At 39.0% G+C, this 27,897-nt stretch overlaps 2 protein-coding genes across 2 annotated transcripts in view; one reads left to right on the top strand and one right to left on the bottom strand.

Moving 5' to 3' along the window:
• Nucleotides 1-27,897, top strand: part of LOC147334189 (coxsackievirus and adenovirus receptor homolog) — a 261,856-nt gene that overhangs the window by 148,361 nt on the left and 85,598 nt on the right. The window lies entirely within an intron of this gene.
• On the bottom strand, nt 258-26,487 carry LOC147334193 (NLR family CARD domain-containing protein 3-like). Its single transcript, XM_086286822.1, has 9 exons — nt 26,360-26,487; nt 25,394-25,507; nt 23,992-24,111; nt 20,679-20,812; nt 18,732-20,514; nt 3,983-4,153; nt 2,303-2,476; nt 1,716-1,750; nt 258-1,249 (listed from the first exon to the last, which is right to left on the bottom strand). Exons 1-8 carry the CDS (start codon nt 26,479-26,481, stop codon nt 1,729-1,731), a joined length of 2,640 nt encoding a protein of 879 aa, XP_086142948.1. The 5' UTR covers nt 26,482-26,487; the 3' UTR covers nt 258-1,249; nt 1,716-1,728.

Here is a 27,897-nt window from a genome sequence, read left to right as displayed (position 1 = left end):
AAGTATTTACAGTTTTTACCATGACACTCAGAATTGAGCTCAGCTGCATCCTGTTTCTGGTGATCACCTGCCAGATGTTCCTACAACTTGGAGTCCACTTGTGGTAAATTCAGTTTATTAGAAATGGTGTGATTTATTATGATTTGATAGGTTCCCATGTTTGACAGTGTATGTCACAGCACAAATCTAGCTACGAAGTAGTTGTAATTGTAGACAGGATTACATTGATCCATTCTCTTCCACTTATCATAATCAGCATTGCACAGGGCCTATCCCAGCTGCATTGGGGTGAAAGGCAGGGTACACCCTGGCTACATCGCCAGTCTGTTGCATGGCTAACACAGACAACCATTCACACTTACATTCACACCAATAAACCGAGCCCCACTAATTGCAAATCTTTTGACTGTGGGAGAAACACGCAAACTCCAGACAGAAGGGTCACATGACATGATAGACCTTCTGTAAGATAATAATGCTAACCACCCTGCCCCAGGCTAACATGGCAAAATGTAGAACAACTTAAGTGGTGTGAATACTTTATTTTTTACTGCACAATACTTCTTTAACCAAGTACCTGTATTTTCTCTTTGTTGCACGATTACAAAACTGGATTGCCACTTCAACATGACACAAACTTGATTGAACTGTAATATAACACAGCACTGAAAAACACACTGCTGGAGCTCTAGAGAACACCATAAACATGCAACATTAAAATTACTACAAAGTTCCATAGCAAAATAATAAAGTAGGACTGGCCAAGCAATGCCTGGCTTTTAGCTCCAAGACCAGTTAAAGAGCAGCCATAGTGCTTCAAAAGTAACATTCAACTCAGGAGAGAGGCAAAAAATAAGTGATCAGTAGTGCAAATAACATATTCCAGCACTTAATCCAAAGTTTAATGACTCTTCAAGGCACAGTCCTTATTTCTAGGAATGTGAGTATGCCAGTATTGACACATCCACTGGAGTTATTAGAGTCATCCAGAAAGTAAAGGCAAACAGCAGCAGCTGAAGTGAAAATGACACTGGCACAGTCTGGGGTCAAAGTATTTCCCCTCTGTCTTGTAATCCATCCACTGAAGAGAATTTCAGTAGTTTCTCAAACGCGTATCAATAAGTCAAAGCTTGACACTGAAGTTAAGGCCACACTGTCTTTGTTCCTTCTGGAACAGATTCAGGAAGTCTGGGTAGAGTCAGTCTTTGACTTAAAGAATCCCTCTGCAGACGTCACTGCGTGCCTCGATCTGTTCAAAAGTAAAAGATTTGTCTTAAAATAATTGTTGCGTACTCTTCACTTCCTTAAAGGACACCAAAAGTTTTACTGTATTTTTATTCACACACTGATGGGGTGCATTTAAAACATCATCATTGAAAATAACATTTTTGAGAACACCAAAAAGAAGGATTTAAACAACTACAGTCAATGCAGACTGAAAACTCACTAATACCAATAGAAGCAATTACCAATTAATGAAGAGAATGGAGTCTTTTGAGTTATATTCACCAAATAGTGAAATCTTGCATAGATTCATCAAAGAAAACCAGTCTTCGAAAGCTTTGTGCAGAAAAAAAACATCCACACTAATGCAAGGTATCAATTATATATTAGACCTTGGAATGAAATTTATAATTAAAAAGAGTTATCCTAAAATTACTATGAAAGTGAAAATACATAAATTAATCCCACTAAAAGATCTGAGCAATACTCACCCCAGTACAGCATCTAAAGCAAAGTAGAGGTCAGCCTGTAGGAACACAGTGTGATAGGATCAAGAAAAGCTTGCAAGAAAATGAAATGTTAAACCTTTGTTATATGACAGCCTTGTCCAGAAAAGATGCAGAAAAAGAAGTAATACTAAACAAATAATATTAAAAAGGACTATATACAAAGACACTAGCAGGATTTGCCTTTGAAATTAACTCACTTTTTGTGTTAAACTGTTACTGATCAGCCAGTGTCTCTCTATGTAACTTGTGGGAGGTGTGGGTCCAGTAAGAAGTGAGCAGCTTGCTATTATGAATGTGTTACAAATAACATTTCCAGCACATAACCATAGCCCTTGTGAAATGCATGCCAACAGGGATCTGAACGGGCTTGAATTTTGATGATCCCTAGGTTTTAAATGTGCAATTCAGCATTATTAGATTCTTAATGCTGTGAATAATGTTTAATGTGCACCATGTGCTCCTTAGTCTTTTGCTTTGTTTGCTCTGCAGACTCAGAATGAATGATAGTCACACTGATAAACAAAATTTAAAGAAATGTTTTTCGTTCCTCAGTTGTGGAGTTAACTGACCTTAAGGTCTCCAGTCTACAGTGTGGACTCTCCAGGTAATCACACAGTTGTTTCATTCCTGATTCCTGCAGGTTGTCTCCTATTAGATCCACATGTTTCAGATAGGGGGGGTTGGACTTCAGAGCCCGGACCAGAGCAGCACAGCTGATCTCTGACAAACTGCAATTCTCAAATCTGAATAAAGATTAGAACATGTAGAAAAAATAATTGGTAATGTAATCTGATGTTCTAAGCTTAGTATTATTATGTCCTAATGAATTAGTTTTTTTGAACATAATACATGATTATCATCACGTCAGTCTCCTGCATATATCATCCAGTTATCAGCATACCATCCAAACACCTATTCATCCCAAACACATTAATTGCATGTTGGATTAAATACTGTTTTTTATTATCAAATCAAATTTATTTATATATTACTTTAAAAACAACAACTGTTGACCAAAGTACTGTACAACTGAATAATCAGATAAAATTTAAAAAGAAAGTAAAGTCAAGGATAAGAAAATTATAAGAATAAAATAATGACAGCCTCAAACCGACTTGAAAGCCAAGAAGTAAAAATGGATCTTTAGGCGTGTTTTAAAAGTATCCGTGTTGGGGAGGTTGGGATATGTAATGGTAGTTTATTCCACAGTTTCAGAGCAGTCACAGCAAAAGCCCGATCTCCTCTGTGTTTTAATCTGACAAGTAGAAGCATTTGATTTGCAGATGGACCAAATGCTTCTAGAGACTTATTACACAAGCTTACAAAATCAAGTAAGCATCTAATTTACAGACTTTAGCAAATGGATTAATGCTAAGTGCAACAACTTGCAACATTCAGCAGCACAATCACCTCTCTAGACTGATTATAAATAACCAAACTCCAATTGGCTAGAATTGCTTTTGTGTTTTGTCCATAGCGAGAGAATTGCCAGCCACTCATAGCATTTTTTGACAAGATTCACAATAATTTCAAGACTCCTAGAACATAAAACTGGTAAATAGATCAAAAGAAAAAGAACACACAAAAAAGTTCTCCATACTGGTTTTAAATTATGTTTTTTCCCATTGTGATAATTTTTTTTAGCACAAATAAAAAATAATAACAAAACATACAGTTTGCACAGCCTAAGATGTCATAGAGAATCCATGCTTTAAGAACTTTAAAATATATATGTGATATCAATGTTCACTTCATCAATCTGATTCTGAAAGTGGATTGAATAGATTGAATGAAGCACCCAAATTTGAGTTCTTCAACAAGTGCAAGGGTTGCGAAACTTTATCACTTCATTTTCCCTGGGATTTTCTTTACTTAGTATCCATGCTGAATAGCCCTACTGTGCTTAAAAGCACACTTCTCCTGTTTATGAAGTTTACAATGTCATTAGCTATGTAACAGCACTCAACTCAGCAACCTGCAGGCTATTAGTCAGCTGCTCTAAACTCTGGTCTTTGTCTTACCCACATTGTCCCCTTCACATTTCCAGTTGTCCCACTTAGGACACCAACTGACCCAGGTTACTTACTGGTGCAATGTTGAGGTGAAGATTATTACATTGCTGTACCTTAGTGTAGGGTTTTCCATTATTATAAGTGCTTTTATAGTTTATAGTTATGGGTATAGTTTGAACTTTGTAGTTAAAACTATTGAAAGACCTTGAGAAATAACAACAGATTCAGTTAACTGACCTGAGTGTCTCCAGTCTGCAGTTTGGTTGCCCAAGACTAGCAAACAGTGTCTCTGCTGAATCCTCCAGGTTGATTGAACTCAGGTGCAGCTCTCTCAGATGGGAGGGGTTGGACATCAGAGCTGAGGTGAGAGTTTTACAGTGGTTCTCTGAGAGCCAAACATCATGAAGTCTGTGTTGACGTATATGTGTTAGAATATATGTCATTATGAAGAAGTCACATTATGTTTACTTCATGCACTCGTCAAAAAACAACTGGACACTTTCTCTTCACATCAGTGTTTCCACTGATGTGTTTGTTTGACACAAAAAGTTAATTTCCTCAGTCTCTGTCAGACCCACAAATTTTTTATTTTGATTTAATGTGCAGACAAAGGGTTCCAGTCAGGCTTCCACGTGGTTATCCAGTGTAATGTGATCTAGCACCAACTCCTTAACCTTATGTGGTCAAGGTTTAACTGGATGTTTCTGACTACTTTTGATTTTTCCTTTTTATTACCTTAAAAATGATTTAGCTTACTTTAAGTGGACTCAGTTTTTTTCAACACAACCTCAGATGTCTGACCTTACAGAAAGTTTTTTTTTAATTTTTCCATTTTGAAATACAGTGTTAATATATTGGACCTAAAATCCCAAACAAAAAACAAAAAATCTGTGAGGTTAAAAAGTAAGTTTTTTAATGGTGAAAACCAGAAACGTGTTTATTGAACTATTTCTAGACCTTGAAATGCAAAAATAAATCATGAAGTTCAAAAACCCATGTGCAAATTTAGAAAGGAAAGAAAGTATACATTACTATTTATATTAAAATTCAGGCAATTCTTTAAGTGTTTTTTTTTCTTTTTTTTTTGTACAAGTATTTACAAAACAGTCATATGTCACAGTTATTCTGTACCACCCCACAACTGATATCTCATGTCTCTGATGAATCACTGGAACAGTGTAATAAGAATAACAAGTAGGTTTTAGTCAGAATAATTTAAGAACTAACCTACTAATGTACAGTGATTTTTAATGTTATTCACATCTGGACTCACCGAGCCTTTCTGCAGTTCCTCACAGCTGCAATTAGTCTTTGCCGTCCCTCCTGTGATGTATTGTAGTTCACCAGGTCCAACTCATCCAAAACATCTGACACGAGAAACATATATGCCAGACACGAGCACTGAATTCCAGATAGTTCCTTCTTTGATTTGTTCTGTGACTTCAGGAAGTCTTGGATCTCCTGATGATCTCCAGGGGCAAGGGTACCTAGACCCGGGGCTTAGAGTACGCTTGGGGAGTAATTTCATATGGGGCAACCGTGGCTCACGGTGTTGGGAAGTGCATCTGTAACCGGAAGGTTGCCGGTTCGATCCCCAGGCTCTCTGTCCTGGTCGTTGTGTCCTTGGGCAAGGCACTTTACTCTACTGTCTACTGGTGTTGGCGTGCGATATGGCAGCTTCGCCTCTGTCAGTCTGCCCCAGGGAAGCTGTCGCATTCACACACTTCCACCAGTGTGTGAATGCGACAGGGGATAGGCGTCCAGGTACACACTGATAGGTTTTGTATTGTTGATTGTCATTTATGCTTAGAAATATTTACTTATATATGCTTAGAAGTATATAATCATTTGTAGATTGAAAGAATGTCTCATCCTAAGAGGTCTGTAACAACTCTGTGTAGCATGAAGGGGGGGGGTGAGTTCACTCCCCTACAGAGGAGAGGTCGTATCTTCTTTTGCTGATTTATGGTATAGCGAACACACGTATATCTGTTTAAGTATAAGAGCCTTTTGTTTAGATGGACCCACTGGACTCCTGGCACCAGCTTTGGGGAGTCTTCACAGGGTCACATCTCTCTCTCACACAGATCTCTCTCTCTCACACACACACACACACACACACACACACACAGGCAAGGTACTCTTTGTGTGTATGTAGACGTCATATGTTAATGAACCTATGCATATTCATGTAACCTCAATAAAAGAAAAGTGGTACGGGAGAGCGGGCGAGAGCAACTGGGGTCAAGCGAAGGAACCGGTTCTCTCCCGTGCACGAGAAACATGAAGAAGCTTGCCTACTTGTGTCTTGCTTTGCAGTGTAATTATATTGTCTTCAACGTTCCAGCGGATGGGTTCAAGCTACAAACCTATCACACACCGGCTCACTCCTTGATGGCTGCTTATTGGGGCCTGGAACCTGGGGCTCGCTCGGGCCCCTTCGGAGGTGGGGTGCCCCCGGCCTCTCGGCCTGGGGCTCGGTCACTCAGGCACAGCTGGCTGCCGGCGGAGCTCACGGGCGCGTCACTGCAACTCCCCCTGGCTTCTGCTCCGCGGCTGCTGAGTGAACCCTCATCTGAGACTCTCCTCAGCTCTTTCTGGGACAGTGGCGCAGCTGCCCCTCTGTTGGCCTTCCTTGGTCTCTTGTGTTCTGGGGGCCTCTGGATGTCTGGAGTTTTGATCTCCTCCATACCTGCTTCATGCCCTGGAGGACGGGGCTGTGGCTCCCCCACACCCTCTAGCAGATCATTACATGAACAAGCGCATCCATGCTCACAGGTGTACACACGGGTGATCACACACACAAATGTGCGCTGTCGATCTTACGTGCTGCACAATAATGTTTAATATTTAGTATTTACTGTTATATTCACATATATCATCATGATGTTGTTTATTCTATTGCTCTCTTTTTCTTCTGCTTGTTTTCTTTTTTCTTTCTCAACAGGTGATCAAGGTGATTGACATATGTATTTTTTGTTTTTTACCCTTTATCCTCATCCCTCTTCTCCGCTGTTATTCTTTCCCTCTTTCTTTCTCCCCTTTCTTTTCCCCAGTCAAGTCTGTCCCGTATTTAGCAAGTGAAAATAAAAAAATTAAATAAACAATAAAAGGTGAATCAAAGAGACCATTACGGCAAGGCTGGGATGGTCAATTTAGTAAAGTAAATCCATTGGTCATCTTTCTTCGCCTTTAGACAATAATTCTGATGGCAAAAGAGCCAAACAGGACTGTTAGGTGCTGGCTGTGTGCGGACAGGGATAGGACCCAAGATGCAGACTCCAGAGAGAAACTTAAACCAAAACAGCTTTAATGCTGAACTCAAACATAACATAACTGGAAAAAGGTCAAAAATAAACTAACACCAGCCGATTGACAAAACACACAGCAAAATAGACGGTAGATCGCGACACGGACACAGAGAAACACAGGGCTTAAATACACAGAAGGAGCAATCAGGGAATGAATAACAGGAGGGAAACACAGCTGGGGCAAATCAGAACTGATGAGACAAAAGGAAGCGTAAACTGAACACACTGAGATAAGACAGAGACCTTCAAAGTAAAACAGGAAACACATAACACAGACTCACATGCAGGCACTACAGAGGGAACAGAGACGTGGGACCAGGGCAAACAAACACTGACTGAACACGGGGAAATAGCAACTAAGGATACACAGAGACGCGAACTAGACAAGGGGATACAGGTGATAGGGGAGACAGAGCAACTAAAGAAGACAGAGACATAAACCATAAGACAGAACTCAAAGAAGCCAAAGACTAGAAAGTATAAATAATATAATAAACTCAAAAACCCTGGGTCAACGACCCAGGCATCCTAACAAGGACAGGCAAAAAAAAAAGAAAAAAGAAACAAAATTTGCTGATTGAATAAAATAAAGACAGAACTGTTTGGCCTCAATGCCAAGAAACACATCTGGTGGAAACCAGGCACCACTCATCATCTGTCCAACACCATCTGTACAGTGAAGCGGCATCATGCTAATAAAGGAGAGGCTTCGGGACCAATCTGTGAATGTCCTTTTTTAAAGGTATTATTAATCTTTTATTTATCCAGGTAATAATCTTACTGAGATTTAAATCTCATTTCCAAGACAAAATTTCCTTAAGTGGCCCAGATAGAGCCCAGACTTTAACCTCACTGAACATTGAAAAGAGCTCTTAAAAAGGTGTGCTGATGTTCCCCAACAAACCTGATGGAGCTTAAGAGGTCTGCATAGAATGGTAGAGATAGAGCCCAAAAAAATAGCTGTGCCAAGTTTATAGGATCATACTCAAAAATACTAGAGGTTGTAAGTTTGTTACAAAGGTGTAACAAAGGTGCTTTAACAAGTATTGAGCACAAGCTATAAACATATATAATACTATTTATATATTTTATCTTTTTTAATAAAATTGCAACATTTTCAATCATTTCTTTGCCATTGTCGTGTGTTGGGTGTAGAGATGAAAATTAATTTAATCTATCTTGGAATAAGACTGTAACATAAGAAAATGTTAGTTTTCTGAATGCCTTTCCAGATGGACTGTACTTCTTTAACCCTTTAAGACCTACCATAGAACCAAGTCCGCCAGAGCTTATATTATATTTTTACATGGTGTGGTGGCATTTTTGGGAGCATTTCAAGTTGCTATACATCAATACAACAACTATAGCCCAGATTTTAATAATATGTATTCATTAAGTGCATAGAAATTACATAAATTGCAAAAAAATGCAATAAACTACAAAAAATTTGAAAATCGTTTTTGCTTTTTTAACATATATTTCTAGTTAGAGAAATTAAACAGGCTTATCCCTCAAAACTGTAAATACAAAACAGTTGCACAAAATAGTTTCCTACCACAGGAAATTTATTTTGAGTGTCTTCATAGTTTTATTTTTGAAATACACCAATTTTTATATACTGCAGGACAAACGAAAATGAATATTATACTGCAAATTTGCAAAGAAAGAAAACAGCATATGCATCAAAATAAACCATTTCCAGCAGTGCAATATGAGTCCTAAGCATCCCAGAAAAGACACAGAAAGTCATAAAGTCAAACATAGCTTTTAAAAAAACCAGTATAGGCCCTGATGGTAAAAAACAAACAAACTACATTTCCCCAAAATGACGTCACTTCCGGTTTCGGGCAGGTAATGGCGGACATGCAAAAGTTCGCGCTGACGTCTATTCCAACGTAGGAAGTGTTATGAACAGTTGATCGGAACGGTAAAGCGTGTTTCTGGAATATTATGTTTTTGTTGCTGCAAGTGCTTTTTATGCAGTTCTTGCAAAGCTTTATGTGGAAGGAAACAAGCTGATGGCATAAGATGTAAGTACAACTCCTCCGGTTTCATATGCAAAAAAAATTATTGCGCTAGCTTACGTGGTTGCAGAGCTACCGGGATTTAAAAATAGTTACACAAAACAGAGCGTACCCGCTCCGACCGGCTCTAAAGGGTTAACAAATATCTGTATTTCCCAAAATACTGCAAAATTACAAAACTGCATTCCCATTAAACAAAGTACATGTGCCACACCCTTCTCTGAACTGTAACATAACACGGCACTGGAAAAAATACGCTGCCGGATCACTAATGCAACACTACAATTGAGACAATGTTCACCAGTAAAATTACAGTAGTAAAATTATTACAACGTGTCATAGTAGTCATGGGGCTCAAGAGTTGGGAGTTCGCATTGTAATCGGAAGGTTGCTGGTTCGAGCCCAAGCTTGGACAGTCTCGGTCGTTGTGTCCTTGGGCGAGACACTTCACACATTGCCTACTGGTGGTGGTCAGACGGCCCGGTGGCGCCAGTGTCCGGCAGTCTCGCCTCTGTCAGTGCGCCCCAGGGTGGCTGTGGCTACAATGTAGCTTGCCATCACCAGTGTGTGAATGACTGGATATGTAAAGCACTTTGTGTGAGACAACTAATGCACATTTCACATCAAACATGATAAATATGGGTAAATATTAATTTAAATGCCACATAGACAGACAGATTACTCACCACAGTGCAGCATCTAAACTGAAGTCACTCTGCAGGAAAATGAGGAGACAGGATCAAAAACAGGTAGCAGAAAAATGAATTGTTACATCTTTGTGTTAACAAAGTGAGAAAAGACACTAAAGTCAAAATAAACATCTTGGTGTAACCTGTGGAAGATGGAGGTCCAACAAGAAGTGAGCAGCCTACTATTGTGAATGTGAGAAAAATAACATTTCCTAATTTTTTTTATTTTGATACAGCCACATTTACAGTTCATCTGTTTTCAGTAAACAATGTTCTTTTTCTGAGAACATAATGGCTATAAAATATTGATTTACATGTGATGCATTTGAAGTTAGAAGTCATGCAGTGTCAAATCCAGGTCTCTATCAAAAAGCTATACGCACTGTACTTAAAGAGCTGCTCTGCTCCTGTTGACTGTTTTCCACAGAAAGAGGTGGGTGTAGAGCCCATTCCAGTTTGACTTGAGTCCACAGATACTGGAAGGAGTTTCTAACTAGAGGCATGCAGACATGTTTAAAAAAAGATCTGTATGTTGTTTTGTTGTTGTTGGTAGGTGATCGTGGCTCAAGAGTTGGGAGTTCGCCTTGTAATCGGAAGGTTGCCAGCTCGAGCCCCGGCTTGGACAGTCTGGGTCGTTGTGTCCTTGGCCAAGACACTTCACCCGTTGCCTACTGGTGGCGCCAGTGTCCGGCAGCCTCGCCTCTGTCAGTGCACCCCAGGGTGGCTGTGGCTACAATGTAGCTTGCCATCACCAGTGTGTGAATGGGTGGATGACTGGTTGTGTAAAGTGCTTTGGGGTCCTTAGGGACTAGAAAAGCACTATATAAATACAGGCCATTTACCATTTTGAACAGAAGCCTGAAGATTCTGGGGACATGTGAAACTAAAAGTTCATAAAGTGTTAGGACACAAGACCTTTAAATGTGCATTGTGCAGTAACTTTGTTATTTTGTTACTGTGGATCATCACAAAGTCAACCTTCTGCACAGCTGTATTCTTTTTGTATGTGTGATTGTTTGTTCTGCAGACACCGATAAACAGAAACCAAAGAAATATTTTTCCTTCATAATCTAAGTCAAGTAAACTGACCTTTTAAACTGTAGGTTACAGTGTGGACTCTCCAGGTAATCATACAGCTGTTTCATTCCTGAGCCCTCCAGGTTGCATCCTATTAGATCCAGACGTTTCAGATAGGGGGGGTTGGACTTCAGAGCACTGAGCAGAGCAGCACAGCTGTTCTCTGACAAAGTGACGTTCTCAAATCTGAATAACAATCATGTGAATTACAGAGTGTTATTTTATTAAATTACCTTTATCTTTTGAGAAACCAAGTAAACAGCTAATTGAGATGCAGACTATTGCAAACTGTACAGAATATTGTCAAGTGCAAACATGCAAAAAAAAACCAAAAACCCCAAAACAAAACCCCACACACACACAAAGTTGGTACTCGGCAAACCCAGTCTTTTGTGTTTTTTGTATTGGTTTCTTATGTTTATATTTTGTTCAAGTAGTGTGCTTTTCTTAAATTTAAGGGTTTAGTTGAGTTTATGAGATAAAGCTAAGTCTTAATATTGTTATTTATTGCCTTAAGTTGTAGTCTAGTTTAAGTCCTTTCATGTCTCCTTAATTATGAGTCTCGTCATGTCCCCTGGTGTAAGTCTGTTCTGGTCTTCTGAGTCATGTTATGTATTTGCTGTCTGTGTGGTTTCATGAGGTCAAGCCTGTGTCATGTCTGCATCTCTCTGTGTTTCCTGTTTTGTTTTGTTTAGGTCTTTTGTTCAGTGTGCATTGTTTTAGTTTCACCTTCTCTGTGGTGTCATGACGTTCATTTGTGTCAGTTGTGTCCCCGTGTGTTTCCACTTCCCTTAATTACCTCCTGTGTGTATTTAGTCTATGTACAGTGGACATAATGCGGAACCAGTTCAGTGGAACCCCAAAATTAATTAGTTGCCGAGGGTCTTTCGTAAGTCAAAAATTTTCGTAAGTCGAAGCACCCATTGCGTGTTTTGAGTGATGCGATGCTGAATGATAGGCTATAGGCTAATTGCTAACTAGAACAACAATACGTCGTTCAAGTGGAACAGCGAAGCACAAGAACAGAAGCCAAGGGGTTGTCACATGATTCGGAAGGCATTGTAGGCTCAGCCAATCAGAGCCAGCGGATTTCGTTACTCTGGCATTTTGCAGTAACACGGGCAGAAATATTGCCGTCCAACGCCTTCATAACTTGAATTTTTCGTGAAACGGGGTATTCGTAAGTCGGGGTTCCACTGTATTGTTGTTAGGGTTAATGTGTTGTAGGTTGCCATTTAAAAAGCTAGAATGCTTTTGTTTTCTCCCTATGTAAACCATGCATATGAATATGTGCATGACCTCCATAAAGGAAACAAGCAGCCTTGAGAAGAACAGACTGCACTCAGTGAAGAAGCCACCTGGGTGGACAAGATAACCACAACAACCTAGGCGGGCTGCACTCACATCATATAACCACGCTTGCACAGCACACTTTGTAACCAAATATAGTAATTTGTCTTAGTTAACACTGCAACAAGCTTTATGAATATTCACTCTCTGAAGATATAAACAAGACTTGAACATGCCCCGAACACCATTGTCACACACAATAACATGACATGGGGTGGTACAACAGATGACCTGACACTGACTGGACAGAAAGACACAGACTAAATACACACAGGGGGTGATCAAAATAAAATGAAACACAAAAACACTGGGTCACCCAGAACCGTGACAGGGTTTTTAGTTGTTTCACAGTCTGGTCACTGCTTAGTCAGATATTTAGTTTTGCCCCACGGGTATCTTGCGTTGTATTTTTGTTTCTCATGTTTCAGCTCAATAAAGGCTCGCTTTTTATTCACGTTCAAATTCTGTTCCCCTGTGTCTGCATTTAGGTCCTACACTCATACTCCATATGGTCTGTCCACACCACTCTCAAAACGCATGGCACAACCTAGAAGAGCCATATAGAACGCCAGGACTGCCATAATGAATTAATTAAATACACCATTAAATAATTAATTAAATGTGTCAATAATTAATTAAAATTGGAATTAATTAATTAAATAAATAGTTATGATATATGTAATTAATTAATTATTGACACATTTAATTAATTATTTATGCATTTCACGTTTTAATTAATTATTGACACATTTAATTAATTAATTATTGACATATTTAATTAATTATTTATGTATTTCACATTTTAATTAATTATTGACACATTTAATTAATTATTGACACATTTAATTAATTATTTAATGATATATTTATTTATTTCATTTTGGCAGTCCTGGCGCCTGGCTCTCATCATGAAATAATTTTATCTGTCAGCCTCACCCATCAAACTCAGGGGGCGGGGTTAACGCTGATCGAGTCAAAACCATTGCTTTGGCCTGGTGGCCATTGTTTCTAGCACACAACAACCGGCATGTGGAAGCTAACAGAACTGAGCTTTGAAAAACCCTGTTTGTGTGTTACCAAATACCGTTTTAATATTTTTTTAGCCGAGAATGTAGTGGTTTAATCTTCATGTGTCTGGTCGGTTTGTCAAGATACAGCCTCTTTGCAAAAGTGTTTCGATGATTTCGGAGATGTCGTCCCAGTCTCACGGCAAAGCGTGGGATAGACCCGCTCGCCTCGCAAGCAATCCCACCGACAAAGCGCAGGCCCCGGTACACAGCTGTAGTAACCCCCGCTGACTTCTTTTACTGAGGTTATATTTATCGGTGTTTTATTTCCTGATGTTCTTATGTGTCCTACGTGTTTCAGTCGCCAATTCTGAATTATAACTAACATTAAAAACATGTTTAAGGAGGAGAGAGAGCAAATAAATCTGTTTAACATCTGATCTTTGGGTTTTTGTTCAGTAATCAGCGTGACCTGTGTATAAACACATAAAAGAGATAACGTTGGTGTTTCCGTCATGTAGTAACTGCTGGCTTTAACTGTACAAAGGTTGTTCGACACTATGAAACACATACAGACTTCATGATGTTCGGCTAATATTTTTATTGTGAATATTAATCATGCTGACCTCGCTCTGTACACCACGCAGCGAGGTCAGCATATCCACGATATCCTCAGCTCCATGAGTTAACACAAAGTTTCCCAGCTGACTATCTAACTGCCAACTATTCCAGAGACGTGAAAATATACAGCATAAAGAAAAGTGTAAGAGACTCGGCAGCAGATTAGAATAACAGTTATACATTTAATAAATCACCAAATGAATCCAAGAAACGAGCAAACCTGTTCCGACAATTTGAATTTGTATTCCCTCAGCTGCAGACTCGCTGCTGTTTAAATGTTTGAAAAGGAAGATTAGATATAAACAAACGTCAAACATAGACTCAGTCTGCCTTCACATTTGATATGAGGCCAGCACGTATAGTGGCCTCAGCAGGCTATTACTGAAATACACGTGCTATATCATAAACTATGATATAAACAGGGAGGTCCTATTAACATGTTTAGTTTTAAAGGACACCTTCCTGCCTTTAGTCTCATTCATGAGCAGTATTAGTTTTCTTCTAACATCCAGAAGTCTGCACAATGTGTTTCATAGTTTGTAACAAGCCTTTGACAGGTAAACATAACATGACCGAAAAAGCAAAAAAAAAAAAAAAAAAAAAGAGAGAGAGAGAGAGAGAGAGAGAGAGAGAGAGAGAGTGTTGACATAAGAAGAGAAAATGCTCTCAGTTATGGAGACAGGCAAATGGTTCATTTATGTTTGATGTGTGTTTATTCCTCCCTAAATATCGTCGGTGAAGTTTGCCATGCACGTCAGATTTTCCTGCGCATTTTTATACCTCTGCCAACAGAGAGAGAAAAAAAATCACATTCTAACAGACAGCTGGTGCTTAGAATACAGTTGAATAACTATTAAAAAACAGATGATATTTAGATGATAGTTCAGTCTAACACATGTGCCAGTGAACCATTAAACGTCTGTGAAACTATGCAGTTATGAAACGTAACTTTAACCTCAGCCAAACCGATTTGCTCAGTTGTAAATAAAACAGCGAAGTAAACGTGACCCGACAGACAGAACCTGAGTGAATGAAGTCCAGCGTTTAACCACTGAGAGCTAAAACTCAGCTGAGGTTTGAAAGCTGTGTGCTGGTGATTGGACATCAGCCGCTGATAAAGCTGGCTCGCCTATAAAGTGCTCTGTAAGGAAACAAGCTCCAGCAGCTCTGCGCTCGGGGAAAATACTATATTTACTTATCTTGTGCAGTTAAACTGTGACTATCACCAGGTAACTAGGCGTGTTTCTTGAATTAGCAGCAGGTGTTAAACAGCTGACAGATGAGGAGGAGGATGCATGCAGGTAAACTGAGGGTCTGTTGAGCTGATCGCTGGTTTCGTGAGAAAAATGTCAGCTCGTTCTTTATGTTACAGAAGCACAGAGACACAAGACCAGACGATCGTTCGGTGAAAATGAGAATCTGCGAATGCAACATGTGGAACACGGAGAGTGGAATATGTAAACAAACCGGTTAATGTACCCCCTCGGTGCACTCTGCATGCTAATTGTTAGCAGAGCTAGTGAAATCTCTGAAAACATCTGAGCACTTTTGCAAGCATGTTCTATGTTGACAACCTGACCAGACATACGGCGCGACATTCGCGGCTAAAACACTGTTAAAAGTGTAGCTGGTGACAGAAAAACGGGGTATTTTAAAACTACACCACCACCATTGCTGCCTGTGATTTGATCTGCATTCTGGGATAACTGGCTGCCCCAAGTCTACACAAGCAATCGATTATCTAGGATCGACCTGTTTTGACTTACTTTGCACGGCAACCAATCAAATGTTAGAGAAGCTGCATGGGCAGCGTTAACCCCGCCCCCTGAGTTTGATGGGTGAGGCTGACAGATAAAATTATTTCATGACGAGAGCCAGGCGCCAGGACTGCCAAAATGAAATAAATAAATATATCATTAAATAATTAATTAAATGTGTCAATAATTAATTAAATGTGTCAATAATTAATTAAAATGTGAAATACATAAATAATTAATTAAATGTGTCAATAATTAATTAATTAAATGTGTCAATAATTAATTAATTAAATGTGTCAATAATTAATTAAAATGTGAAATACATAAATAATTAATTAAATGTGTCAATAATTAATTAATTACATGTGTCATAACTATTTATTTAATTAATTAATTCCAATTTTAATTAATTATTGACACATTTAATTAATTATTTAATGGTGTATTTAATTAATTCATTATGGCAGTCCTGGCGTTCCATAGAGCCACACCAAAAGGACAAATACAGCTGCATCTAAAGGACAAAGGTCACTCTCACTCAAACTCACTTTCAAGGACACCAGTTGTGACATTATGGACAGAGAAGACAGATGGTTTGAGAGAGGAGTGAAAGCAGCCATTTACGTCCTCTGTGGATGACCATCATTAAACAGGTGGTGTCTTACGAAACCAACCATTAAGAACCTATTTGGGCTCCGTCTAAAACCTCAAACAAAAGTTTAGCACGTGTGTGTTTACGTGTAAGCTAGAGATTGTAACATTTATTTTTAGCAAATATAAACTTTACTTGCATGATGATTTTACTTCAGCTGTAAAAGCATTTATTTATTTTGACAGAAAAGATTTTATCCTAAAGTTTTGGACACAGTCTGTCTTTATTTGTATCTTAATTAAAAAATAAAAATGTAGACATTGACAGCTCTTCTTAAACCTACAGAACCCATCATACAACTGGTACACATGGATTAGAACTAAATAATGCTTTTAGAATTTGTTTATTTCATTGTTTATTTTTATCTTTAAAATGTCAGCATGTGAACAAGGTCTGACTATTAGTCGGCTGCTCTAAACTCCCCCTAATATTTCCAGCTGTCATGGTTACTGGTACAATACTGGGCTGAAGATTTTTAGATTCCTGTAATTGTGTGTATGATTTCCCAATATTATACGTGCTGGATTTGAAGGAATCAATTAAAATATATCTTGTTCATTTAAACAGTTCCCACAATCACCCACTAAAATAGAGGTCCTGGATGAATAAAGTTAAGGTATACTATTGGAACCACAAAATAAATAAAATAAATAAAGTTGGATCGGTGCCTCTGCATCATCTGTCTAACAACACAGCAGTTGAGTTATAAGGACATAACTTCACAGTTCAAAAGACCTTCAGAAATAACAACAGATTCAGTTAACTGACCTGAGTGTCTCCAGTCTGCAGTTTGGATGCCCCAGACTAGCAAACAGTGCCTCTGCTGGATCCCGCAGCTTGATTGAACTCAGCTGCAGAGCTCTCAGATTGGAGTTGTTGCATATCAGAGCTGAGGTCACAGTTTTACAGTGATTCTCTGAGAGCCAAACATCGTGAAGTCTGTGTTGACATATGTGTTAGAAAATATGTTATTATGAAGAAGACACATTATATTTACTTCATACACTTAATGAAAAACAACTGGACACTTTGTCTTGACATCAGTGTTTCAATTGATCTGAATGTTTGACATGAAACATTATTTATTCCCAGTCTCTGTCAGACCCACCGATTTTTAATCTTTCTGTAGATTTAATATGCAAGCCAAGGAGAGAAAAGAGGGACAGTTTTCAGGAATAAGCATGGCATAAATTATTTATCATAAGTCTGATTTTACTTCACAACCTAAAACCTGGTAAATAGTTTGAAGTTTGCACTTTTGGCACAATTTGAATGGAGACTCAGCAAGGCTGCATCATGCTGCTACATTGTCTTCCATCTGTCGTGTGATTTGGATGTGCAGATGCATTCGTCGACTATTACGTTAGTCTCTTTTGCATATGATCAGTGGTTTATGGCCGCTCGTAGTGATGTTGTCAAGATTTATTAAATAGATAATGTTTTTGCATAAGATAAAAGGTCTATATATCTATGACTTTACTCAGATTTCACAGAGTGTATATTTGTTACTAATTTGATTTGAATTATTTTGGATGAGGATAAAGTGTAAGATAATGGGGAATTTCAGTTTTTACTTTACAATTTTGTTTAGTGTAACATTTACAGTTAAGTTGTATTTTCTTTCCTTATTTCGTTTTTACGTTCTGTTCCTTTAATACATCGTAATTGTGCACAGGGGGAGTAGTCACAATCGGCACTGTGGACTAACGGGGCTTTAACTAGCTGTGGAGTCAAACAGTTTTCTTACCATGTTTGGCAGTGTGCAGAACATTCAGACATATGAGAATATGAGAGCATGTGGGTGGGAATGGATGTTTGTATCTGTGTGTGCCTATTTGTCTGTGTCTGCTGTCCATTTGTAAGCTGCCATTTCACTCGTAGTCTAAATAGGCAGCTGGTCTTATTACCTGTTTTATTTTATGACAGACGCAGCTCTTAAGACGCTTCTTTTATCCTGACATTATTGGAAGTTACAGTTGATTAGGACCTACCCAGTTCTTATGTGTCAAATGTAAATAGTCCAATGTATACTGTTTGTGGATGATTGTAAACTGCTTGTGAGCAATGGAAGAATATTTTTGTTTATTTGTTACAAATATAATACCACGTGTACAGCCTGACTACCAGCTAGTGTTTCCGCAGCAATAGTTGTCACTGACTTTTGTATTTGCACTGCTGAAATCAAATCACTATGACAACATTCAGTGTTATCCCATCCTTTTCACATGTGGCCACAATGGCTGCTTCAACTGAAGCTATAGACATGCAAAAAATTAACTAACCAGAAAATTATTGAGTAAAAAATAGTTTTTTATGGGATTTAAGTAGCTTTAAAAGACACTCTTAAACTGACATTTAATGTTTCTAATAAATAAATAAATAAAATAAATAACAGGAACAGTGTAAAAAGAATCATGAGAATGTTATAGTAAGAATCATTTAAAGAACTATACTATAAATCTACTCTAATTTATATTATTAATCACATCTGGACTCACCGAGCCTTTCTGCAGTTACTCACAGCTGCAACAAGTCTCTGTCGTCCCTCCTGTGATGTGTTGTATTTCATCAGATCCAGTACATCCAAAACCTCCTCTGACATCTGCAGCATATATGCCAGAGCTGAGCACTGAATTCCAGAGAGTTTCTTCACAGATTTGTTCTCTGACTTCAGGAAGTCTTGGATCTCCCGATGTACCGAAAGGTCATTCATCTCCATTAGACAGTGGAAGATGTTGAGGCTTCTGTCAGGACACTTATCATAAGTTTTAATCTCCTTCAGGTTGTTGATGACTCTCTGGACGATTTGTGGACTGCTCTTTGTCTGACCCAGCAGACCACCTAAGAGTCTCTGGTTGGACTTCAGAGTGAGGCCATGAAGGAAGCGAACAAACAGTTCCAGGTAGCCGCTGTCACTTAGGAAAGATTTCTCCATGGCATTGCTCAAAAGATCTTCCAGAGATGAGATGTCTTTGCTAAGGAAGTCCTGCAGCACCTCTGTCTTCCTGTTGGTGTAACAGTGGAACATGTAGACTGCAGCCAGAAACTCCTGAATGCTCAGATGAACAAAGCAGTAAACTGGTTTCTGGAAGATCACAGATTCTTCTTTGAAGATCTCTGTACAAATTCCTGAGTACACCAAGACCTCTGTGACGTCCAGACCACACTGCTCCAAGTCTTCTTGGTAGAAAACGATATTTTCTTTCTCCAGATGTTCAAATGCTAGCTGCCCCAACTTCAGAAGAGCTTCCCTGTCAGCATTGGTAAGCTTCTGTACACCTGTCCCATGCCCTTCAGAGTATTTGTGCTTTTTCTTCTTTATCTGAACCAGCAGGAAGTGTGAGTACATGTCAGTCAGGGTCTTGGGCAGCTCTGCTCTCTCCTCTGTAGTCAACATGTGCTCCAGAATTGTAGCAGTGATCCAGCAGAAGACTGGGATCCCACACATAATGTAAAGGCTCCTGGATGTTTTCAAGTGGGAGATAATTCTGCTGGAGAATGCTTCATCTCTGAATCTTCTCCTGAAGTACTCCTCCTTCTGAGAGTCAGTGAAGCCTCGCACTTCTGTCATCCTGTCAACACATTTAGGAGGAATCTGACTGGCTGCTGCGGGTCGGGAAGTTATCCAGATGAGAGCAGAGGGAAGCAGATTCCCCTCGATGAGATTTGTCAGCAGCTCACTGATGGTTGACTTCTGTGTGACATCAGACAAAAGCTTCCTTTTTGTGAAATCCAACAAAAGTCTGCTTTCATCCAGGCCATCAAAGATGAACAAAAGATTACACACAGTGAGCTTCTCTGCTGTGACGCTCTGTAATGTTGGATAGAAATCATGGATCAGCTCCAGGAGACTGTACTGCTCATCTCTGACCAAGTTCAGCTCTCTGAATGAAAGCACAACCACCGCACTGATGTGTTGGTTTTCTAAGTTCTCTGCCCAGTCCAGAGTGAACTTCTGCACCAAGAAGGTTTTTCCAATGCCAGCAACGCCATATGTCAGAACCACTCTGATGGGTCTTTGTTGGTCAGGCAAGGCTTTAAAGATGTCCTGGCAGCTGATTGGTGTTTCAAGGAGGATATTCTTCTTGGAAGCGCTCTCCACCTGCCTCACCTCATGTTGGAAGCAAAATTCTTTATTCTGTCCCTCAGTGATGTAGAGCTCAGTGTAAATCATTCTGAGGAGGGCTCCACATCCTGTTTTATTAGTTTCCTCAGTCACATGTTCATATCTTGTTCTCAGACTGAGCTTTAGTGCATCTGAAATTTTCTGCAGATGAGCATCTGTTGACAGAAATTAAAACCAAAAACCCATAAAACTAGAGAGCAAGAAAACTGGTTAATGTGTCAATAGCATAATAAGAAGTGCAGTTTTTCCAAAAAAAAAAAATAAATCAGTCCATCAGCAGAAAGGTGTTAAGTCTTTCTTTTTCAACAGCTGCTCTTACTGGTTGTCTGCAGACCAGGTCGGGTTCTGGATCTTTCTCCACATTGGGGACAGGAGGACTTTCTTGATGAATCCTTCAAGACATTCTGACACAAAGGACAGCAGGACAGTGGCTCCCCAACCAGTGCCACATCTCTGTGAATACCAAAATAAATTCAGAATATACCCAAGTTTACATACCTTCTGGAAACTTTGTTTCAAAGACAGAAACACGTAATGAAATAGGACATGTCAGTGCTCATGTCTATAGCTAATAAATTGTGAATGACCCAGAAACATTTGCTTGGAATGCATTAACACATAGGCAAAGATAGTTAGACTTCATAAAAAAAGTTCTTTCTGCTGACAACTGACTATCAGCTCAGTTTTGGACAAACAGTCTATTAAAATGGTAAATGGCCTGAATTTGTATAATGCTTTACTCAGTCCCTAAGGACCCCAAAGCACTTTACACTACATTCAGTTATTCACCCACACAATGGCAAGCTATTGTAGCCACAGCTGCCCTGGGGCGCACTGACAGAGGCGAGGCTGCCGGACACTGGTGCCACCGGGCCCTCTGACCACCACCAGTAGGCAAACATGGGGTTAGTATCTTGCCCAAAGATATTTGGCATGCAGGAGACAGCCTGGGATCAAACCACCGACCTTCTGATTAGTGGCTGACCTGCTCTGCCACCTCAGCTATAGCCACCCCATATTACTTCATGTTTATGGCCTAGGTTCGTCATTTTAAATCGATTTTAAAAAGAGCCTGCTTGGGGAAAAACAAAAAGACAAAACAAAAAAGATTATCAAAGCCTTTCTCAAAAAGACTAGAAAAAAGCTGGCATGTTAAAAAAAAGTTCACCCAAATAATTCCCTGTTTTTGGAAGACAGAATTTACCCAGAGCTTTGAAGAATGGTGCCTTATGCTCTCCACAGACTTTACACTTCCAATAGCAGTCATTTAATTCATTTTGATTTCTAATCTAAAAAATAACCTACTCTGGAGTTGGTTAAATATCATTTAGTGACTCCACTCTGACAAAACCCCTTTGAAACAATATCAAAGCCTGCAAGAAAGAAAATCATCATCAGCTCACTTTACAACAGAATCAGTCTCCTACTGTGTGACTGAGGGTCCAGGTTCATGACTGAAGACTGGACGATAATCTCTGGACTTGTGACTGTTCATGGATATAGCGCTGGATCCTGGAAATAATTTTTATCCTTAAATAATTGTAACCAAGGAATTGGCAGTCTTGCTACGAATGTGTTCACATTACTAGTGATGTGCGGATCGATCCTGAAATATCGATTCCTCCAATACCAGTCATTTATGTTCTAGGATCGATTCTCACATTAAAATATCGATATTTTTAGTAATTTAGCGTTAATTTGTAGTTTATCATTAACAGCAACACAGTGGAAAGAAACTATAACATTCGGATTGTCTACATTCAAAGGAACTACTTCCTCTTCCACCTTTCATAGTCATGTGCGACATATGGCTGTATAAATGTCTCGCAGCGCCTTGGCGTGCGCACTCACAACAATGGCTGAGCCTAATTGTGCGGACGTATTTTACCTCCACAAACAGCTGAGACGTGGTTTGAGATACATGTGGCAAAAAAGTGCTCCAAGAGTGAGGTGTTGTGGCTATACTTTCCCAACCTTGAGACCTCAGAATTAGGGAGACAATCAAAAGGGCACATTTTACAGTGTTTATTTATCGGATAAAATACGTTAAATGTCACCGTTATTATTGGCCGGCCTGGAAACAGCGGGGGTGTCCAAATTCAGAGGCTGCTTCCACCTGAGGACCCGCCCTTCGCGGTCTAAAGAAAGCCGGGTAGGACGTCATGAGTTCCCTCGGTGGAGTGAAACTCAGCCGTCTGCTCCTTGCTCTCTAAAACATAACCGGGCGCTGGCGTAAACTCTCGACCGTCTCACACTTTCTTTAATTAGTTTTCTGTTTGACGTTTATTCAGCTGTGTGAAAACCCCGGAGGAACCCACCCGAGGGATTAATAAAGTTAAATTTAATTTAAACATTTAAAAGCCAAACCGATTTACTCACGAACAAACAAAACACTGAAAAGGCCAAACAATTAACATTTTTAAATTATCAAAGTGACTTATATATCATGTTTAACCCGAGTAGTGAAAGCCTGCGGGGGTTTGAAGACGATGTGTTGATCGGCTCAGATATTTGAAGTTTACACAGCTACATTCTCACCTGAAAACATGTTAAAAGTTGGGTTTTTTTGCGACCCAGAAAGAGAAATAAGAGTAATATTAAAACTAAGCAGCTGCCGCCATTGTTGGAAACTGGAATTGGATCGGCCGCGCTATGAATTCTGCAATATGGTTTTTCAATTTTGTTGTCCAGGTGGAAATTCGGGAGAATGGTGGCTCCGGGATTCTCCCGGAAAAATCGGGAGGGTTGGCATGTTTGGTTGTGGCAACATCACTAACCTTGTCAAACACCTCAGAGTAAATCATATCACAGAATATGAGGCGCGTATGTTGAGACGAATCGCGTCTCTCACGGAGTTCTTTAGTGCTGCAGGCAGGCAACGTGTTCAAATAGCGCACAACTTCAGTTTTTTTTATTTCTATATGATGAACAAGTAATCTGATGTCCTGTAATCATTATGACGCTATAATTTGAGATACAATAAATAAAATACGTTTTTTTGTATAAAGTATCGGTATCGGATCAGTATCGTCGATACCACCCTGAAAAGTACTTGGTATCGGATCGGAAAGGAAATCAGTGGTATCGCACATCACTACACATTACAGGTGTGTGGTTGGGAGCATCTAACCAATTAAGATCATGGTTAAATGCACTGATAGGAGAGCAGTAGGTAACATCCTAAGACCCAAGCTCTTCCACAGCATGCATTTTAAATTTCTCTGTGATATTTGTGCTGATTGGGACCCGCTGAATGTAAAAACAAAGAATCTAAATAACTCAAAATGTGATGTCCACATATGTGGATGCCAGGTCCTAGGAGGTTAAAGATAAAACTACAAAACTTAATGGATAAACAATATAAATATGTTAAAAAAATCATACAAACTGAAAGAAACACACAATTGTTGCTCATATATGAGACTTTCCAGACTTTTCCAGATGAATTTCCAATGAATTCCTCCAAAAGCAGTCATTTCACACCTTGATATTTAATTTTAAATAAAACCTGTCGCTAAAGTGGTTGAGAAAATTCCAGTGACCCCACCCCACGAACCCATTTGAATTAATACCCAAGACTGCAAAAAGCAAAATCATCTTCAGTTCAGTTTACAACAGAAGGAACCTCTTACTTTGTGCCTGAGGATCCAGGATCATGACTGAAGACTGGAGGATAATCTCGAGAATTGTCGCTGTTCATGGACATACGGCTGATGTCTGGAAACTCTGATCTGTGTTTGTGCCGCTGATGTCTGGAAGCACAAACACAGAATGAAACACACATTGTTCTTCTACTTCTATGTTCCTGTTGTTGGCCATTAAGCTGGTGCTCTGTCAGTGTCAGACTCATGAGGCTGAAGCCCTGGATGTTCTCAAAACCACTGTACTTTCTGTAGGGGAAGCTGGCACCATGGTCATCCTTTTTAAGCCACTTTTGAATCCTTAGTTAATATTTTTGAGTTTGTTTTTTGTTTATTTCTTTCTGTTACATATCAAAGTCATTTTCCTTTCATCTGGATTAACTAATCCTGGCAACGGGAATCGGGATAATAAGTCACACAAAGGTAGTTAATTAACTCGCTATTTTAACACAGGGTTAGCTACGCGCATGTTGACGTGAAAGGTGTTTAGTTGGCATCATCTAACTAATCATCATGGATAAGTATACTGTTAAAAGAGCAGTTATTTTAAAAATGAAAGAGAAAATTAAAAGGTCAAACACATACAGAGAGACAGCAAACCAGCTGCTTTGTGAGAGGTTGTTCGACAAAAGTAATTAAGTCAAGACAGATGGGGTTGGTGCGTGTGTGCGCTGCTCTGCTGGATTCTTTGTACCAGCAGGGCACACAGCCCAGAACTTGTCTTAGCGAGAAAAACCTTTAGCTGCTTGATTAGGATGACTAAGCGTAATTTAGATGATTGGGATTTCATTGTTTCTGATTGGAATACAGCTTTCAAGAACTCGGGTCTTTTCCTATTGAGTTACATTTACACAGAGACAGGTGTTTCATGGCCAAAGCATGCCCATTTCTCTCCTCCAATGTCTCTCCTTTCAAAGATGAGACCATAGGCAGATTCAAGTGATTTGTTTTTGTGACTATTGTTTGTTGATTCTATTGCTTTGCTCTGGCTGAATACAGTGGCTTGAAAAAGTATTTGGCCCCCTTGAACTTTCCCACATTTTGTCACATTACAGCCACAAACATGAATCAATGTTATTGGAATTCCACGTGAAAGACCAACACAAAGTGGTGTACATGTGAGAAGTGGAACGAAAATCATACATGATTCCAAACATTTTTTACAAATGTTTTTTTTTTACAAAATTTACAAAGTGGGGTGTGTGTAATTATTCAGCCCCCTGAGTCAATACTTTGTAGAACCACCTTTTGCTGCAATTGCAGCTGCCAGTCTTTTAGGGTATGTCTCTACCAGCTTTGCACATCTGGAGACTGAAATTCTTCTTAAATAATATTAAAGACTGCAAAAAACAAAATCATATTTGCTCAATTTACAACAGAATCAGTCACTTACTTTGTGAATGAGGGTCCAGGTTCATGACTGAAGACTGGAGGATAATCTCGAGAATTGTCACTGTTCATGGACATGGATCCTGAAAACTCTGCTCTGTGTTTGAGCTGCTGATGTCTGGAAACACAAATATAGAATGAACCCCAGATTGTTCTTCTACTTGGTGGCCATTAAGCAGCTTATCCCTCTGTCAGACTCATGAAGCTGAAGCCCTGGATGTTCTCAAAGCCACTGGAACCATGGTCATCCTTTTAACACGACTCTTGAATCTATAGTTAACATTTTCAGTTTTGTTTAGGTTTTTATGTTACATATCCAAGTTATTTTTCATTCATCTGCATTCACTAATTCAAACACTGGTAAAAAGGATAATGAGTCACACAAAGCTAGTTAATTGAGTCTCTTAATTAAAGGTCTAGCTATGAGCATGTTCCTTTGTAAGGTGTAGCATCTAACCAAATCAAAATCATACATAAAGTAGAAGAGCAGCTATATTACAAATGAAAATAAAACTACAAAACTTCATGGGGAAAAATGTAAAGAGATTAAGCACATATTACAGAGAGACAGCAACACAGCTAAAAATATAACTGTGTGAGTTTTTCGAGTGCTTTGATCAAAATGACTGGAGAAGAGCTAAAATGTCAATAAAGCCTAAAATAATAATAATAATAATAATAATAATAATAATAATAATAATAATAATAATAATAAAATCTAGTCAAGTTGCTTAATTGTAATTTCAACCATGTGTTACAGTACACAGTGAAACAAGACAGTGTTCCTACAAGACCCATGGTGCTACACATAACAGAAAATCAACACAGGACTGCAAAACACAGGGCAACACCAGACAGAGGTGAATGATACAGACACAAGACAGTTAAACAGAAAAGTGCAACATTGAGAGTGGGTTGTGCAAAAGACAAAAAGTGGTGTTGTATAAGTAAAACAGAAACAGTCTCTTACTTTGTGCCTGAGGATCCAGGATCATGACTGAAGACTGGAGGATAATCTCGAGAATTGTCGCTGTTCATGGACATACGGCTGATGTCTGGAAACTCTGCTCTGTCCTCAGCTAAGCTTTTCATCTTTAGGCAGTCTGGCAGAACAACAACGACTGTGAGTGCAGGTTGAAAATCCTGACAAACATATTTATAGAAACCTGTGACTTGCAGAACAGGAAATACAACACACATATGACACCTAAATACAAACACACACACACACATAATAAACCTATTCGACCCGCCACCTAATGAATGAACAGATCCTTGTTCTCTCTTAAAAACCACAGAAAGACTGCTGACAGGAAGATGACCTGACCATGAAGCAAAGATTTGATGTTATCCATCATGCTTCTTTCTGGATTAAGTCACAAACTTGAGCACCAAAACTAACCAAAACAACATTCACAGTTTTTGTTCTAACTTGCGAAACATTCATGTCATGTTTTCCAGTCAGGAACTAATTTTCTGATTATTCTAAAAAACACATAAATGCACAGTAACACTCACCGTGTTTTTGTCCTCCTGTTTGTTTTTAATCCTTTGTTTCCGCCTCACCTTATGAGAGCAGTCCCTCCCCTCTCCACAGGAAGTTGAATGACTACATTCACTCACACTGCTGTGTGAGACACAGATTGGCTTTTTGAAGAGATTTATATTTGCATAAATGCCACCAGCATAGAGTCACTCACCCAGAGTGCTCAGATTACGAACTAAAACGACTTTAAACAACTAAAAATATGTCTTCAGATATTTTTAAACAAGCTCATTTTTTAAAAAATGTACTTATTTCAATTTGAACATGCATACAAATGATATTAGTCTCAGCAGTAGCTTTCACTGTGTCATGTGCCGATTTAGGGTTTGCTCCACCCACAGGTCAAAGGTCGAACCTTCATCTACTCCTCATTTTGCTAAGCGCTGAGATGTTGGTGTCACATAACAAGTCAATAAATGAAAACAATAATAATTAAAGGACAGTGTAATCACCAAAAAATTGGTTTCTTGCCCAAGAGCAACAACGTGCCATTGTGGGATATACTTTCAGCAGGGAAATGATATTCAGCACCCCTGTCATTTCAGCATTACTTTTTAGATAGTTATTTAATGTATTTATGTATTTTCTGTAACCATTATCACTCCGGTGGAAACACTTTGGGAAGCTGTGCCTCCTCTGGTTTTCTCCCTGGACCTCCGACACTGCCGTTAAGTCTAGTTGGACTTTTTGGTACAACATTGTTACCTTTTTCTCTACTTCACCTCCACCTGAACTTGTTACTTTATATAGAAATGCAGCATTTTACATCATCATTGTTACTGTATGCAAACAGTGTCCAGCTTTACTTTAGCCAGTTTTACTAACGTACTTTTTTACTTCAGAAAATCAGCCTCTCTGGGAGGCTGATTTTATAGCTGATTTCTTTACGCACTAATTTTCTACTATAGTTTACAACATAGCATTTGAATCAAGGTAATTCAGTTCATTATATGACAAATTGT

The sequence above is a fragment of the Aulonocara sp. 'chitande type north' Nkhata Bay genome, linkage group LG3 (genome assembly GCF_057382095.1).
Source record: "Aulonocara sp. 'chitande type north' Nkhata Bay isolate Kocher_YH1m ecotype deep benthic linkage group LG3, A_spYH_male_GT1.1, whole genome shotgun sequence".
Classification (NCBI taxonomy): domain Eukaryota; kingdom Metazoa; phylum Chordata; class Actinopteri; order Cichliformes; family Cichlidae; genus Aulonocara; species Aulonocara sp. 'chitande type north' Nkhata Bay.
The sequence above is the reverse complement of the archived record's forward strand: the minus strand, read 5'-3'. Positions and strand labels throughout refer to the sequence as shown.

Excerpts from the sequence above, each read along its gene's own strand:
- LOC147334193 (XM_086286822.1), bottom strand. The coding sequence starts at position 26,481 with ATGAAAAGCTTAGCTGAGGACAGAGCAGAGTTTCCAGACATCAGCCGT. Across the intron at positions 24,112-25,393 it reads CCTGGACCCTCATTCACAAA|ACATCAGCGGCACAAACACA; the intron begins GTAAGTGACTGA and ends TTGTGCTTCCAG. Across the intron at positions 20,813-23,991 it reads CCTGGATCCTCAGGCACAAA|AGATGTGGCACTGGTTGGGG; the intron begins GTAAGAGGTTCC and ends TGGTATTCACAG.